This window comes from Stigmatopora nigra, chromosome 12 (genome assembly GCF_051989575.1).
Source record: "Stigmatopora nigra isolate UIUO_SnigA chromosome 12, RoL_Snig_1.1, whole genome shotgun sequence".
NCBI lineage: Eukaryota > Metazoa > Chordata > Actinopteri > Syngnathiformes > Syngnathidae > Stigmatopora > Stigmatopora nigra.
The window spans coordinates 8720085-8733427 of NC_135519.1; the positions used below are offsets into that span (position 1 = coordinate 8720085).

The 13343-nt window shown below is 40.4% G+C and overlaps 1 protein-coding gene across 4 annotated transcripts in view; it reads left to right on the top strand.

Annotated features, from left to right (window-relative positions):
* The first annotated feature begins 1154 nt into the window (after positions 1–1154).
* The window catches only part of unc5b (unc-5 netrin receptor B), a 41603-nt gene continuing 29414 nt past the window's right edge, over positions 1155–13343 (top strand). For 2 of the 4 annotated variants that reach the window (XM_077729878.1, XM_077729879.1), the window contains exon 1: positions 1155–1776. In XM_077729878.1, the coding sequence (XP_077586004.1) occupies positions 1686–1776 (91 nt within the window). In that variant the 5' untranslated portion in view covers positions 1155–1685. The remainder of the gene's footprint in view (positions 1777–13343) is intronic. The other 2 variants (XM_077729881.1, XM_077729880.1) reach the window with 1 other exon arrangement.

Sequence of the window (13343 nt, forward strand, 5' to 3'; positions counted from 1 at the left end):
TCGATTATTCTTATAAAAATGTTGGATTATTTTCCATTCAATGATAATTTGGTACTACTCCTTGTTGCCCTAGAAATTAAGGTGATTATACAAAGATTCTTGGAAAGATTGCAAGTCACATACAGTGTATAGTTGCTTTAACTTACTATGATGAGTACAGAAAAACTCTAAAAGTTGAATCACTAGTAGTAGTTCAGTCAGGAGAACGGTCCTTTCAACAATCCTGCCCGAGGGGTGTGTGTCTGATGAACAACCATTGCTTTTTGTGGAGGCAAATTCCCTAAACTTTACCCATTGACTCCAGACAAGAGTGCCGCATACACTTGAAGTGGAGTTTTTAGGTTATGGGTCAAGGCAATTTTCATTTCTTTGAATCAGAGCACAGAACTGAACTTTGTTTTTCAGTTATGTATAAAAAGGTGAATGGAAAAATGCTATACAAGTTGATTTTATACTCCTTAACTCCCTAACTATTTTACTATTCATATTTTAATGTGATTTTTAGTGCACAAGACGCATAGTCAGTCAGATGTATAACTATAGTATCATTTACTGCCCTTTTTGGGCTTACAAAAAATAATAGAGAAAAATAAAACCAAAATTAAAAACACAATCAAACACTCATCATGCAGTATAATTTGTTATATTAGTTGTGCAGTCATTATTCACAGTATAAAACATTCAATCTGCAATATATTCTTCTCACATCCATTTTCATTTCCATAAGCAATCCTTCCCTGTAGTGTGGATTTAATTGTTCTTCCTTTTTAATATCCTAGTGCTGTCCACTCATTAATCAAACCACCTACGACTATCATATATGAAGGGCACTGTATAAACACCATTGTAATCCGCATAGGTGCGAGACTCATTAATGAAAGGCTGCTCCCTTGTGGCCACCAGGGGAACATTTATGATGAAGAAGTGAGGATTGACAGCAGATAATAAACCTTCCATGATTTATGTATTAATAGGCGACGGGTAAGGGATCAGAAATAATAGACGGACAGACAGAAATAATAGAAAGACAGACATATGATAATAAACTTTGGTGAATCCAGGATTTCTCTCTCTCTCTCGCCCTCTCTCTCTTTCTCTCGATTTCTCTCTCTCTCGTTCATTTGCAATTTATTGCCTCCTCGCTCAACTTAGATCCTCTTGTTCGGTCATCATTGCACTGAAAAGAACGAGGAGGAGGAGGTTGCAATGTGATTGGCCAATCCTGATTGTGTTGGTGCGGGTGGCGTGTGTTTACACCTGGCGGACCGGAAACAAGTTCAGATCACCTCGAGCGGCCAGTCGGCGTGGAGCACAGCTTTTTAGAACATCACCTTTTTTGTGGGATCAAGGTTTTTTTTTATTTAATAACGCTGATCAGCATCACTTTATCGCTCGTTTGAGTCCAAACTTTTGAGTGACTTTCATCAAGCTGGACATGAGCGCCGATGGGAATATTGTTTTGTTTTTACACGCTTTTTAGTTTTAAGTTTCATTACGGAGTAAAAGTGCAGCGAGGCGTTTTTTTCTTAAATCGTATCTGATTCGGATGCGTTTATTGTGACTTGATGGTGGGATCGGACGGTTTTTGATATTCTTCTATATCACTTTAGTGGACAAAAGAGACTTGTGCGGTGGAGCCACGCCGTGTGCGCATCCCTGGACGCTCTGCAGACGCGCTGCCGGAAATGATGCTCTCTGTTCGGATGCGGCGTGGACAAGCTTGCGCTCCAATATTGTTTTTGCTTCTCATCGGGGGAAATGTCGTGTGTGATACCGGTAAGTTTCCAAACTCAAATATTCTTTTGATCAGTGTCTTTCACTTTTAGAGGATGACACATAGTGACGTTATGATTACTACACTATTTTTGTGAATGTCCTTCCAGGTAGACAATAAGTCATATTTCTTTTGGAATCCAGTTAAGTATAGATGGACGTGGAAGACCTCCAATTAGTATGACCTTTTTAAATACTATTTCAAATTTAATTAAAAAACAAACTCCCCAAAGAGAAATTAGACCACATTTGGCTATTTCTTTTTGAGTCCAATTTTATTTAATGGACATATAAGATCCCACTTGGTATGAGCATATTTGAAAAATTCTACTTAAAGTTTAAGTTAAATAAATCCCCACAGAGATAATAGACTAATTAAAGTGCACATTAAAAGACAACAAATGATTGTTTTTTTTATATTTGCTTTGTTGATCATTACAGGGGAAATTTGATTGTGCCAGTTGTTTAAGTAGGTTTTAATTTACTCAGGGGCTCATACATCATTAGAGCTGCATTAGTTGAAGTGAGTGTAGGCTTTTGGATTGTCCCACACAACAGCCAGCTCACATGGAGATGATTCACTTGGCACAAAGACCAGGTCACTGTGGGTGATCTAATGGGACTTGGACACTGGGGTGACAATGGCATTCTCCCTTGTTGGTCCAGTTTAGAAGCCAGGATTTTTTTCTCTCTGTTGCGTTTGAAATACAAAACAGAGATACTGTAGTATCTATTGTAGCATAAACTCTGTCGCAATTAAAAAAGAGCAATTCAGGTTCACCCAGAAAAAATCTGCAGTAAACACTGGTTCACTCTTGGCATGAATAACAGAAGTAATCGGACACATGGATTGTCTCTTTAGGACTTTCAGTTATTTGCTTGACTGTTATGCCCAATGCACATGTATGTGTGTGTGTGTGTTATTCACTGAACAGGCAGAGCAGAAAAGCAGCTTATGTTTATTAAAATTGTAGACTGTTCTGAAATGCTTGCATGAGAAATATTGTTATTATTAACTGTGTGGAATATTGAACTGAGGTCCTGTACAGGGCTGCCAGGAGGGAACAATAGCTCAGTTTTTGTATAGAAGAGAGTCAGCCATAGATACTACTACATTTTAGGGAAATGCATGATAGGACACAATTGTCTCTATTACATACTCTTCTGCCTCCTGTGTCGCTCTCTGGCTGAATGTGCTCTCATTACTGCAATAAGCTCTGTGTTGACATACTCATGAATTACCTAGAACACTTGTCTAGAGTAACTTGTATGTTGTCATTATCAGTGGCTTCATTAGATTTACTGAGCTGGCGTGTGGGAGGTCTATTTCTACCATGTTTACTACACATGGCAATCAAATGTCGAAATGGCCCTGGGGGTTGTTGGAGTGGGAGGAATGTCAGCAGACCAGTACGGACTGGGAGGTCAAGACAAAGTTTGAGCAAAGCAAGACATATCAAAGTACCACTTAAATCTTTGAAAGTTAGAATCCTTTATGGTTCAGACACTCCCTTGAAGGTCTGGATGAGTGTTGTTAAATGTGGTATTGTTCTTTCTTTTGAACAACGGGAGTGCCGGGTCTCATGTCATCTTTTTTATTCCTACATATCAACTTGAAGACCAAATGGAATTGTTTGTCAGAAGACACTGATTTTCAATGGAGTACATTTGCTTCAATTTTGGTTACGATTTACTTGACTCAAATGTATATTACTATAATAGTGATGTCACTATTTGATTACATCTGATACCAAATACGACATATTTTTTAGTATCGGTTTGTTCGTAATATCGTATTCAATCCAGTAGTCACACATTTTTTTGGTACCATTGTGTTTTATGGGCTGCTGTAAATTATTCCACTCGGTAAACATGTCCGATGAATATAACTATTTCTCTTTTGAGACTAATGATAGTAGCAGAGCATCGTGTAATATTTGTAAACAGCATTTCTGGAGGAAATACCGCTAGGGCTCACAAACAGTAGGATTTGTCGTTTAATGTTTAACATTATTTTTATTGGACTAAAATTGTGGGTGTTGGCTCAGTTTTGGAAAAACATAATTACTAACAAGAAAAAAAACGATCAACCTGGATGTCCAAAATTCAGCATCAGGACTTCCCTAGTTTTGTATATTCTAACAAGTGACCGAAGACTTTGGTGAAGAAAGTCAGAGAAATCTCTCTTTGGGCCGAGTTTGAACCAGAGTGGTTCGTCAGGCTGGTCCTGTCAGCATGCGAGACACGGGCTTGTTGTGTCCTGAAGCAATGCATTAGTTTTATGGCCATCAGGCGGCAGTGGATGGGATCGCTGGCCAGCCACTGGCCTTTCTGCTGTATTATTCATATGTGCAAAGTGGTCTTTGTTAATATTTAAAAATGTGCTTATGATGCTCACATTGTGGACGGCAAAGGACCAGGAACTGGGAGGGTAACAGCTGCTTAGCTCTCATCGACATAACTGACCCGGGGGGGCTGAAGGGGTGTGTGAAGGATTTTAGGGGACCAAAAGGCTATTAAAGACAAGATGAAAGAGTGGCTGTTCTAACAAGTGTGCCAATTGCGCCCAGAGGATGTGAACATGCTACAAAAGAACCTCCTCGGTTGAATATTATTCTTTTCAGGAGACTTCTCCACTTGCAATATGCTCAGATTTGGAAGCAATTTTTCCCATAGGAAATAATAAAAAGCCTCAGTGATAAGGTCTGTCACTGTAATAAAACCTTTATGAACTAACTCAACAACCAAGGCTTTCACTGATCTTTTATTCTTAAAAACTCATGTAAAGCACGTACATTGTATAAAGCAGCCAGGAGCCACTTTGGTAGTGTTAAATCTGATCTGAGCTCTCATCATGACTAATCAGAGGTTTCACAATGGAGTGGTTTCTTGAAATATGATTGCCTTGTCTTGCAATTTTTTAGGAATATAACCCAAAAACATGTATTTTTCTCTTCCTATCTACTTTTATGCAGTACAATACTAATAGTTTTAAGGTTTTAATGGTGAAAAAAATCACATTAAAAGAAGTCTGACCGTTTTAGGTGAAGTGTTTTCAAAAATACGTCATGAAACAAATTACATTTCATCCGTAATGACAATTTGACAAGTCACTCGTTTTCTAAACTTGGCGTATATTCCCTAAAAACTTTAGTTTCTAAATGTGCTTATTCACGGGGAACCTAGATATGCAAGGTTCATCACATATAAGCTCTGAGGCCAGAATGAGCAGATTGATAAGGGCTACATTTATAGGCGTCGCAGAAAGATGGATTGATATCTCAAGGCTTGGCTTTTAAATATCCTTCATGAAATGAGAAGAGAATTCCTTAGCAGTGCCATTCAAGCATCATTAAACCTCTGGCACTGACTGAAGAATGAGGCTGTGTTGAGGAGAATGTGAAAAAGAGCAGCATTAGAGCTCGCAAAGCCACAGAAGAAGCAGAAGTTTAGACAGAAGTCTATAATCAGTCTGGAGGGGGGGGGGGGGGGGGGGATCGCGGATAATGGTTGAAAAAGAAATATACACAAATCCTCCAGGGAGATGTTTTTATTAAGGCTCTTATCGATGGAGAGAGCTCACAGTATAAGAGTAGACATGTTTAATGCTTTGCCAATATTGTGCATGTTAGGCTGGGCCATAAATCTGCCGCAAATAGCAAGGGGTTCCGCAGATGGAGCAAAAGCGCAAGGTAAATGGAGTAGGAAGCTGACAATGAACATTTGAAAGAAGACATAGAGGCAGAAGAGCATTTCAGACTGGCCATCTGGTTTAAGATGACTAGAGGTTATTTTTTTCTTTCCCCGTAATTTGGGTCTGTAAGTGATGAACACACAAATATTCTGAGAAGCTTTGTTTATTTAACTCAAGAATGTAGTGAAGTGATGTTCAATAACAACACAACCAACATTCTCTCATATCTGAGTGCTTTCATGTAAGAAGTTGGAGTGTTTCAGTGATTCAACAACTCAAGTGCAGTATTTTGCAGATATCACAGATTTCCAAGAACAACTCATTGGGTACTAGTGCAGTTGGTAGAAAGCTGGCTTCGAAGGAAGTTTTTGTGGCAGATGGGGCCTGAGTTGCTGCTTGGCCAGACTGGCAGGATCCCCCACTGCCCCTCTGTCCTGCCCTGTGGGGGAAGATGGGTGGGACAGGCGGGGAAATAGGAAGAAAACCTCTGTGGGGTTCCATTGTGCTTTGGATGAATAGCAGACTCCGTAGGGCTTTTTATGCCCCTTTGTATGGGGTGAAAGGGGTGACGGGAGAACACACACTCCGAATTCATTCAGAAGTTGCCCAAGAGCAATCTTAACCTGGGTATTTGTTAGGGCGTCTTGATGATGAGTAACACATAACCCACAAAAGCACAGGATCTGATCATGCCTGTATGCTTAGGCCTTTTTAAAAAAATGAAATGCTAAATAGGACAGCAGTCGTGTGAAACGATGCCTCTTTTGAAGAAGTTAAATCTGTAATTTTAATGTGAGATACCTGCTGGTGCAATGGCATGAGTGCAGGAATTTTCATTTGAGTTCTCAGCAGTACTCCGAGCATCGTGACCAATAGGATAAGGACTCGCTACAGGGGGTCAGGCCTGATCCTGAGCAACCCCCTTCGATGGACACACAAACACACACACCCACGAATGCGGACGCACAGTCTCGGTGAGATCCATAGATCAGAGGCACGGTCAGCATTTGATTGGCTGGTCCTGTGGTCCAGCACTCTGCATGTGTCCCTGACGGGGAAGTTCTTTCAGGGCATGCAGATTTCCCCTTATCTTCTTAGCAGTGGCTTTTTTGTCTTCAAGAAGCCCTCTGAGCCAAGTTCCCTCTGAGCTTAGACCAAAGTCAATCTGTTAATGCTCGTGTTTGTGCCTGTTTGTATGCGTGTGTCTAGAGCCTCGGCTTAACCAGAGGAAAACTCTGCTTGAAGCATGTTAATAAGATCCTGCAGGAGGATAGCAAACGCACTGCTTTAGGGGCGCAGATAGGAGTCACATAAGCGTGCTGATATATATTTTTTGTAAATCTCATCTCTTGAATCGAACACTCAAAGCTACATTTCACTACCTCCACATTAATAAATAACTCCCTTCTCATCCCCATTTCCTCGTCTTCCTTTTTTCCTTTTTTTGATAGGCTCATCAAGTGTATTTATAGCTTTATGGTCCCCACATATAACAATCTCTGTCATCCATATCAGTGTCACACCATCATTTTTTAGCCAGTCAGCTCTATCACAGAGTTAGCAATGGCTCTTTAAAGAGCACCATGAAGAATCCCATTTCTGCGAGTGTAACGCTTATTAGGGTCCCAGCTGCCCCCGGGTGCCACTGAATGTGGGGGGGCTGCTTTTTGAGTTGCCATGGGTCGGTAAGACACGGATGTTAGGAGAGAGCTTTGTGATGTGTGGAAGTGGATGTGGGTGACACCCCTCTGTGAAGTGGGAAGGGGGTTCTAACACTGCAAAGCGCACACTGAGCAGCTGGTGTGTCCAAAGTAAGAGAGTGACACATAGACCTCCCTGGAGTGATGGCAATACTGAATAAGTGCATATCTTCAAATGCAAAGACACAAATGAACCTACCCTTTGTGTGTGTGTGTGTGTGTGTTTGTGTGTGGTTTGATCCCAACGTGCTTGCATGAGGCAACAAAATGACTTACACACAACTTATAGTTCCCTCCTGAACCTTCCCTGCCCTCGTGTTTTTAAATCAAAGCGACACTGATTGGTTGCATGTCAAGAGAGAGCCGAGGTGATATTTATGCGGTGATTGAGGTGGACTTAAACCACCATGTTGCTCGATAGCTCAATGCGTCTGTCAATAATAGAGCATTGATTGGCCACTTTTTCGTGAGGTCCTCGGGATGCGCCTTAATCTCTGATTTTGTCGAAGATAGGATACTACCACACATTATTAGCGCATTGTCTCTTGGAGTTATTTTCTTTTAAATGTGCCTCCCGGTGTTTTGTTTTTGACCTTGTTATCATTGTACTGTGACACTTAAAAACAATCAAACAAAAAAAACATACTGGGTTTGCCTTACTTTTTTTGGAATAATTATATTTCTCTGGTGACTTTTGAGTATCTGAAGGAGTTTGATTTTTTTCAGATAAACTTGAATTCTTAAGCGCATACAGAACACCAAATTGAATATGCTTTCCCGTGATATCACTGTGATAGTCATTGTCTCACCTTTATTTACTTATTTTTTGGGGGGCCTGTACAAACACCATTGGAACAAAGTCACAAGTCTGTCATCCAATTTTTCTCAGAGTAATACAAGTGAAAGAAAGAGCAAGACAAGATCTGCCCTTTCTTTACCCTTTAATTCCTCAACCATCGTCACTACCAGGATTTAAATCTTCCTACTTTTTTTTTTTGAATCGGCACTTCTAGAACCACACTTCTCTCCGTTAAATGTAGGTCTTAATCAAAAGCTGACAGGCTCATCTTGGCCCGAGTTGTGTGGGTGTATGACAGTCTGCAATGGCTGCACACTAATGGGAAGCCAGCTATGTTATGTAGGCATTACTCCTTTTCCTGCATAAGGTCAGAGTAGGATCACGACCCCAATCTCTATCAACTACATCCGCACATTTTTCTTGCTTTGTCAAGCCATCAAATTGTACAGGAGACCTCGTTGTTTAGCCATCTGCTTTATCCGTCATGCCAGGTGAGCATGGCAAAAGCCTACTTGATTGACGACCTCAACATTGTTTCAAAATAAGTGCCACGTGTGGAAAAGCAGGACAAGGTCTGGCCTGATGTGACAGATGTACAGTACTTGCATCTAATTAAGGTAAGAATTAAGTGTGCATTAAATGTGTCTGTGGGTGTGTGTATTTCAAGCCTCTTACCTGCTTTTGACCAGATGGGCTCAGTGCCCGACCTCATGCTCACCTCACTCTGCTTAGATTAGCTACTGAGGCCGAGCCAAGGCACGCTGTTATTATGACAGGTAAATCAACAGAAAGCCTCTAAAATTGTGTTCAAAAGCATACTAACAAAGAGTCAAGGTTTTTTCTCAGGGAAATATTTTGAAAAAATCACTGTTTCTCAATGTATGTGTTTCGTATGGCTGATTGGGTTGCACCCACAACCAGCAGTTAATGGGGATTACGAAAGCAGATGGACAGCCATGCTGACTGGTAAGGGTTCATTAACTTTGTGTGTTTCTGCTCTGATGGCTGCTTCTGTTGAAAGCCAGTAAGGTGTGTGTGTGTGTGTGTGTGTGTGTGTGTGTTGTGTGTGCAAATAGAGATTGCACTTTTCACTAATGAATGTAATACTGACCTTTATGAATCAGAGATAGATACTTTTTATTTGTGCTTAAGTACTTCCTCGGAGACAGGCGGGCGACATTTTTTGGTCATTCTAATAGCATTAGAATGTAGTCACGTGTGCGCTAAGGTTCAATGACTTTCTTGCACATCTAATGGGAGGAGTTTTGAACGGAAGGCCATGGGAAAAACATCATTGAAGACTTATGATTGAACATGGCGCAATATGTTCGGCAGAGGACCATTTCCAGTGCATTTCAGTGCTGTGATGCGGGAGATGAATAGGTATAGTTATAGTGGGTCATTAAACACAGAGCAATGCCTGTCTATGGATTCAACCTTCACGCTGCAGCCAACACCAGCCCTCCTCTTCCATGACTTAATAAATGAAACATGGATTTATGCACGGACAGACATACCTGTGGAGAGCCAGACAGACGGACTGGCAGATTCCTTGGCAGATGGGTCGTTTGTAGCCCCTCCCTGGGGGCCTTTGTACCACAGTTAGACAGGCGAACACAGTGTCCTGCAGGTTTGGCAGCAATGGGATCTGCAATGAAACCAGAGGGGAAGAAAGATGAAAAGGAATATAGAGTTTCAATGAAAGTTTGTTCCCTATCAGTGAATTTCATCGAAACCTTACTGGTTCCCTTTGCCCCACAACATTTCCAGCACCTAATGTTCAGTGATGATAAGCTATTTCTCAGTCTCACAAATGAACCTCCTGGAGTCTATAAATGGTGACATGGCCACATGATAGCGACAGCCAGACTCCAGGATGTTCTCTGCATGACACCTGGGTGTACTTTTTTCCCCCAAAAAACAAAGAAGCTTGTTAAAACAGGAGCTATGATAGAAAAGGTTTTTTTGAAATCCAAACTTAAACCTATACATTTGAAGTTACCCCCAAGGATGTAACATGCCATTCTGGCCTTTATTGTCATGACTCATACCTTTTTGTAGGGATTCTTTCAGGATTTTTTGCAGCTACAACATCACAATCATGTTGAGCTGGGTTTTTTTTTTATTTTTTGAAATAATATACCGGAACATTATTGGAAGAATCTCGGGGCTTTCAGATGTACTTTGTTGCCTTCTCGATTTTCTTCAAAACTGTCATTTTGTACCTAACCGTATGCCCAAAAATGAAGACATGTTTGTGTTTTTGTGTTTCTTTAAACTCTTTTTGTCGATGTTGTCTTGATTCAACCAAAGCTGGTAAGAGGATTTCCCACTGCCAAAATTTTAATTGTATAACTTCCCATGTCTGATTTCAGTTTTTTATACAAGCCAGCTCGTGAGTGTTCTTGTCATTTTTCCATTCACAAGGCACAGTGCACTTTTGTGAGTACCTTACAAATGTGCCTACAGTTCATTGAGCTTTTGAATTGCATGTTGTCCCTCACAGTTGTCTCTCTTAATACAGTCTGCAAGTATTGGTCACTGGTGTGGAGTGTGTAAATCTCTGTCCATCTTAAAACGCCTAACAGAAGGCTTTAGTTAACCCTGCAGTTTTCCCATCTAGAGGGAGACAACAGAAAACTGTGAGAGTAATGAAAGACAGTAGACAAAACTAAACAAGAGACCAGGGAGGTTCATTAAAATCTAACAGACACTCTCTAACCTTTTGTCCTTCTATTATCTTTTGCCACTGCTATTTTGGAGGAAAAAAAGAGTGATTACATGCCTGCTTCTCATGTCTTTCATCTCTTCGTGTGAAGAGAACAGCAATGAAGGTCTCGTGTAGGGTGTAATTATACTGAGACATCCTGGATGAGGGTGCCTGTCTCTACAAACAAAATAGCAGCCCCCACTAACCTGCCTAAATGCCTCTTGATGGGGAAAGATCTCAAACAAGACATTTATCCCCGCAGGCCCGCTGTCTTTACCTGCCACTTATGTTGACCTAACAAGTACAATTACAAGTTTATTTATTTCATTAGCGAAGCCTGACACTAACATATGCGTGGCTTGGATCCAGCAGCGTTAGAGAAAAATACAAAGTGCCACAGTTAATTTTAAGCATAGGCTCATAGTTATGACACAATTAAAGACCGGCGTTTCAGTCTTTCCAATGAGTCATGTTACCGAATGATCATGGAAGGGCAGATTTTTATGGGCTAACACTGGTATTGGCTCAACCTCTAATTGCCCCGTAGCACATTTGCATTCTGGGAAGGTAATAATGGAGGCACTTTAAACGAGAAAGCCGTAGCACTCTGACTTGGTTGTCCTCGCAGTAGTGCTGATGCCGCCAGATGGATTTTTTTTTTTGGAGCAATATGGTCATTTTGTGGGCATGATCGTACACTTACAGAACACTTTTGTGAACTGATTAGCAGTGTCATTGATCTTTTGTCAGCCAAATCTAATTGGCAACATTTGAATCGGGTTCATTTTAGTCCTTCACACTTGGATTTAAGAAAATAAGTTTAGATGACCTGCTTAGATGAACAGGCAGTATATGGAATTAGAAGTCTATTTTTTCTCTTCTTTTTTGAGACTATACGAAGATCATCAAATGAGTTCAAGCAGCTTGTTGTTAGAGAGCTGGAATTGACCTGAATGTGTTCAACGTGTCTTTTTTTTTCTCTCTTGTAAATCCGCCCCTATTCTTTGAGACTTATCTGTTTCTCTGAACTCGCTGGGAGATGTAGTGAGCCCAGCTCAAACAGACTTTGCATCAGACAATGGAGCAGGTTCTTCTATTACATTTATCTGGAGCTGCTGAATAGACTCTGAATAGACATGAAGTGGTGCAGCCACGCATGCTGGACAAAAGATGTCTCAGCAGAAAGGCAGCCAGTGACCTCGAGGTCTCCTCTGGCCTAGTCCATGCTGATCTCTGACCCCTGACCACACAACGTCAGCACCGGGCAAAGCCACAACTAATGAGTCAATCAAAAAGCTTGGGCTACAGTTGGTTAATATTGGTTAATAAACGAACTAGCAGCAGCGGGTATTAGGAAGCGAAGGAAGTATTATAGATTGGATGTTGTGATTTTCTTTCTATCAAATCTGCAACCCAAGATAATACTTATCAGACATAGTTGTATTCATTTAATATGAATTGTGCTTTCCTGATGTCACATGTAGGCTGAAGCCGGGACAAAATGCCAATTTTAATTTTAGTTAAGGGCTACATTCTAATCCCCTCTAGAATACTTAGTGTGACGCCCTTTTTTTAGCTAAGTCTACAATGTCTTGCTCCTGCAACCAAGAAATTTCCCGAATACGGGATGAAATAAAGTTCTAATCTAATCTATCCCGGCCAAAAATCATTGTTAAAATGAACACATCATTTCTTTTCACAAACAATCAAACAGAAATGCCAAAATATATGTAGAGTGTGCGTACATATAAGCAGTTTGGCTGGACATTCTATTTGAACTGGCACCATCCATCACGCTCCCGCTATTTGTGTTTATTCTAGGGATTATTCTGACCTAATCTCTTTAGAGCATAATTCAGATTAGATTTTTTGTTGTTATTATTATTACTATGTCCACTCTCCCCAACCCTGCTGGGAAATCCTGGGTGCCTTAGTGCTCCTGTGTTTTGAAAATTGATTAAAACTGCTGACCAATGCCCTAGATAGAGCAGGCTTTGAAGCATGGGTAAAAATAAAAATACACTAAACATAAACGCTCCTGTACTGTATTTAACAGACAAAAACATCCCTCCCTTATGAAACCACTATGGACATCCCGTTTTTTAATTCTCATGCACTTCTTCTGTATTGGTTGAACATCATATATCAATATAGTTCAAAATGTTCAACTGTATGATGAAATATAAGATAGGCCTTGATCGACCAGTGATCCAGAGTTATTTCTTGTTGAAATTTGAAACACCAGAGATTGATTTTCCCCAAGCCCCAAATCTCAAAAGAGCTGATAGAAACTGTTTTGAAAAAACCCCAAGAGAGATTTAAAAACATGCGTGAGTGTTCTCGCTGCCATATTCAATCTGTCAATCAGATCAAGATGGATGAGTCAACTCTATTAGCATTCTCTAATAAGACATTTTATTCATTTCTGCTGAACTTGTTGCTCTGACAGTATTTACACTGTACTTTTGTCTCCAGTGTATTTTTCTTCCCTCTTTATGGGCTTAAAAGTACCTCAGTTGTGACCAGGGGAAAAAGAATTTGTAAAATACCATCTACTGAAAGGTCAATATATTTAGAAACAGTAAACTGTTATCATTTCACTTTTCAGATAGAAAACACAAATTCCCTCGAGCTGCCGTTTAAATCCTTCTAGTGCTGCCTTCAGTG